Here is a 4015-nt window from a genome sequence, read left to right as displayed (position 1 = left end):
GACAATGAGCCAACAATGTTGAAATTTCATTTCCTGTTGACAGTGCAGACAGGAAAAAGGTGCAATCCCTGTTTCCGAATCTAGGGTCACGCGAAAAAAATGCTTCGTCAATAAGAAACACATGGTAGATTTAAGCGTCTCATAATTGTAAATAAACTAAATCCCCAGTTGTTTTTGCTTATTGCTTTTCAATAGCTTAAGCTCGAGGCCGCATTATGGAACGTCAATTCCGTAATTGTGCAATTTTGGAAAAAACATGTTGAACATTGTTTCTGAACTAGAACGCTAAATTCCCACTATGGGAGATAATGGGAAGGTGTCAACCTAACAGTAAGACCTCTTCAAAGCTCGTGCCTTAGTTACCCCCTACCAAAGACGCCGCGCCACGAAACCGTACCCCTGTCCTATATATGGTCGGTCCTCTTACATAAAAGCATCCCACTCGAATTAAGAGCTCTATGTGTGCAGCTGCAGTGATACGTTGAAAGTTTATCGCAGATCTCAATAACGAAAATGTGGCACAGCGAGTTTGCTACAAATTGGCCTGGCATGGTACAGCCGCAGATGCTTCCATCGACTTACCTTGAAGACGACGACGACTCGCATGTGAAGAGGCCGATGAATTCATTTATGATATGGGCAAAAATTATGAGACGTAAGTTTGCTGAAGAGAACCCAAAACTGCACAATGCAGAGATCAGCAAGCTGTTAGGCAAAGCATGGAATGAGCTAACTACGAAGGAAAAGCGTCCTTTCGTCGAGAAAGCAGAAAGGCTTCGAATTCGTCACATGAAAGAACATCCAAATTACCGTTACACGCCAAAGAGGCGCTCGCAGGAGAGACGACCTGGCCAGCGAACAAACTCGACATACATCAACCCAACCTTCATCAGCAGTATTTCTAACGTTGTTATGAGCAGCCAGGTGTTCGGACTGCCTCCTACCCCAGATCCGAGTCCCAAAGAGAGACATTTTGCCTCAACTCAGTACACGGACCTTGCAGGGCAATATTACTCTGCAGGAACTGAAGATTGGAGTTACAGTATGTTCAGAGAATCTTTTAACAATCAACACGATTACCATGCATACTCTCCAACAAGATTGGAAAAGGAACACAGCAGATCTCACTTTATCGGATCAGCTTCCCTTGATCGTCATAATGCCCAATTCAAAGCCGGCGTATGCTTTTCATCAGATCGGAACACAGCAGATTTTGACGATGCCAGATCTGGCGCAAGCCCTGAGCATGTGTTTTATCCCGTCGAAACTGGAAGGAAAGATGCGATGTTTTCGCCCTGTGCTTATCAGTCCGGACAGATAAAATCATCTGAACATTATTATCCTAATAGACCTCGTTCATCATTTGTCAAAAGTGCGGTACATCCCGCAGGAAATAGTGGATCTACAGTACCCACAGAAGATACACAACCACGCAAAATAGTCGGCAGAACGAGATTGAGTTCTTGTAGATTTGCCCAACCGCAAACTGTAGAAAATGATGATGAGGAAGGTGATGAGTATACTGAACGGATGAGGGGAGGAAATTCAGGGACTATGTTAGAAAACTTTACAGAACTGTTATGCGATGACTTGGACAGAGAGGAATTTAGTATGTACCTCGCCGAAGCTTACTGACAAACGCACGTTTTCCACCCAAGGTCTTTATTGATTGTTTAGTATTGTTTTAGATTGGTCAGTATCCTTCAGGCCTAGGATTATATGTTAAAATTTTAAGAGGATCAGATGCATGTTACAAAATGGGTGAAGTATAATTTACACTGTGTTTCTTGTGGCCGGATTAAGTTGATATATGATTATCAGTAGAAGGCCCATAGTAGTTAACGAGTTTAAAATGAGTTTCCATCATGCTGACATGCTGATCTAACACGCTTTTGTTATAGATAAACGATTCTGCAAGTGTGCTTGGAACACTTTTTTCACTCAGAGTAGCTCGAGAACCTGTGAACAACGTATTTGGAGGCCGATGATGGAGCCATGCTATTATCCGTAACTTTTTGCAGAAAAATGTTGTTTACGATGTGACGAAAACCACGCGGAGTTCTCTTGCGTTGATGCTATAATGATAAGGCGATGAAAAAAGCTGAGGTTATCTCTTTCAATTAATAGCTTTCTTATAGCAAGGGTGTATTGTGTAAATAGTAATAATGGAGAAATGAGCCAAATTAGAAAAAATGTTAAGATTTCACGTGCGTCTTTTCGTAAATCCGACGCAAAGTGTCTTCCTTTGTTTTGTAAAATACCTCATAGTGTAAGTGCAATTAAAGCTGATTGCTTGGTCTAGACGTAGGCAAATCTTTATGAATACCCATGGTCGCTCTTGTTTCTTAAGAAAAGCTAGGCTGCTCTACGAAGAAGCGAGTAGTTTTCAATGTGTTTAAATGACGCAGTCGCAAAGGAACGATGAGAATTATTTCTCCTAAACATGATCGACGTACATTTTTAATTCTGTCTTATTTTCCTCGTTTTTTTGAGGTCTGAGGCTGCCCCCGCAAATACCGAACAAATTTAGCGATCGCTCGCCAAGAAACGCCTCCACTCCAGGCTATAGAAAAAATATTTTGAGATAAATGTTCCAAATTGTCAGAGCTACTGTTGTCTGATAGGAGTTTAAACTGCATTCGCTCCTAAGCCTCGTGGAAAGCTCGTCCAAATTCTCCTTTTATCGTTATGTACAAGCGGGGCGCTCGTAGTTTCAAGTGGGCCAGTCAGTCTCACAAGGGTTGGATCAAAGAGAAAAACAGTCGATGAGAGTCGGGGGACTAAAATTCCGTTGAGAGTTTTCTTCACCTCTCTTCAACTATCAACAGTGCTCGATCAAACAAGCTGGGGTTATGGACTAGTTAAACGAGCGAAAAATCTCGAAGACTCTCAAATAGGTCCAAAATCACAAAGGCCTGTTGTCTATCAATGTACAATTTCCGGCTCATTTCAAAACACCGAACGTTGACTCCGAACCGTACAGGTATAAACTGAAGGCACTGTTTAAAATATCTTAAGAGGTATTAAAGATCATTTGTCCCGCCTTGAAGTTATTTCGTGTTTTAAAAAGATCAATTAAGTCAAAGAAAGAACCAAAGACATTTTTAACAGGAAAACTTGCAGCCGCGCATGCTTTGACACCTGACTTCATTTGCAAGCCATGTTCTGCATCTTGGACCCTTCTATATAAGAATATTGTTTTTAATAAGCCCGTTTTGTTCAAAATTCGTTTTGGTAGTGTCCAAAAATTGGAGATTTGGAGAGATCTCAAGTCGATATCGATAGTACCTTACATTTGGCGACGTTAATCTACCCACGTTCTCTTAATGGAGGTATTATTTACAGTAATTATACAGGATCAATTCCGGGAACTTAAAACACCGTCCGCTAAATAGAGAGTTTCCGCTAAGTATAGGGCCGCTTAAGGCATGTCCCACTATAACTTCTTTGAAGTCTAATGGTATCCTCTCGACCCATTAACCGAGTTGAAAATTCGGTCAAAATTGACACATCTACACATCTTCCCTCCGGCAAAATTCTTCACTTTTTACCACAGGAAATATTTGTCTGGATTAAACCATTTTCAGCGTTCGTGACGAAAGACGATCTATTTTAACAGTTAAATTCATTTGTAGAGGTATTTGGAAGGTAATATTATAACAGTGGCCTTTGCTCGTTTTACATAACTCTCCAATTATCACCTTGAAATAAAGTGACATGTTTGGGATCAGTGTGACGGTTGGCTTTTCTCTTTTTAAGGAAGAAACATTATTCACCAAAATTTTTTCTTTGAAAATACAATTGCAGGAGTGCTAGAAATAACAGAAGCAAAACTATTTTCAAGGGTTTAAAAACTTGGTTTGGACGTTTCTCGAAGAAAAGATATTTCCAAACATAACTTTTTAGATATAAATTTTTCCCGGTTTTGTAAGCCTTTTGGGAGGAATAAAAATGGTTGCATGTATGCTAAATATTATGGAATTCAGCCATAGCATGAAGCCCCATGCTGGCTAGT

General features: G+C 40.5%; 1 protein-coding gene across 1 annotated transcript; it reads left to right on the top strand.

Annotated features, from left to right (window-relative positions):
• The first annotated feature begins 375 nt into the window (after nt 1–375).
• Nucleotides 376–2624, top strand: LOC144641970 (uncharacterized). The gene has a single exon (XM_078500979.1). The coding sequence runs from the start codon at nt 514–516 to the stop codon at nt 1633–1635; it is 1122 nt and encodes a 373-aa protein (XP_078357105.1). The 5' UTR covers nt 376–513; the 3' UTR covers nt 1636–2624.
• The last annotated feature ends 1391 nt before the right edge of the window (nt 2625–4015 follow it).

This window comes from Oculina patagonica, chromosome 2, assembly GCF_052425735.1.
Source record: "Oculina patagonica isolate OP01 chromosome 2, crgOcupat, whole genome shotgun sequence".
NCBI classification, from domain to species: domain Eukaryota; kingdom Metazoa; phylum Cnidaria; class Anthozoa; order Scleractinia; family Oculinidae; genus Oculina; species Oculina patagonica.
The sequence above is the reverse complement of the archived record's forward strand: the minus strand, read 5'-3'. Positions and strand labels throughout refer to the sequence as shown.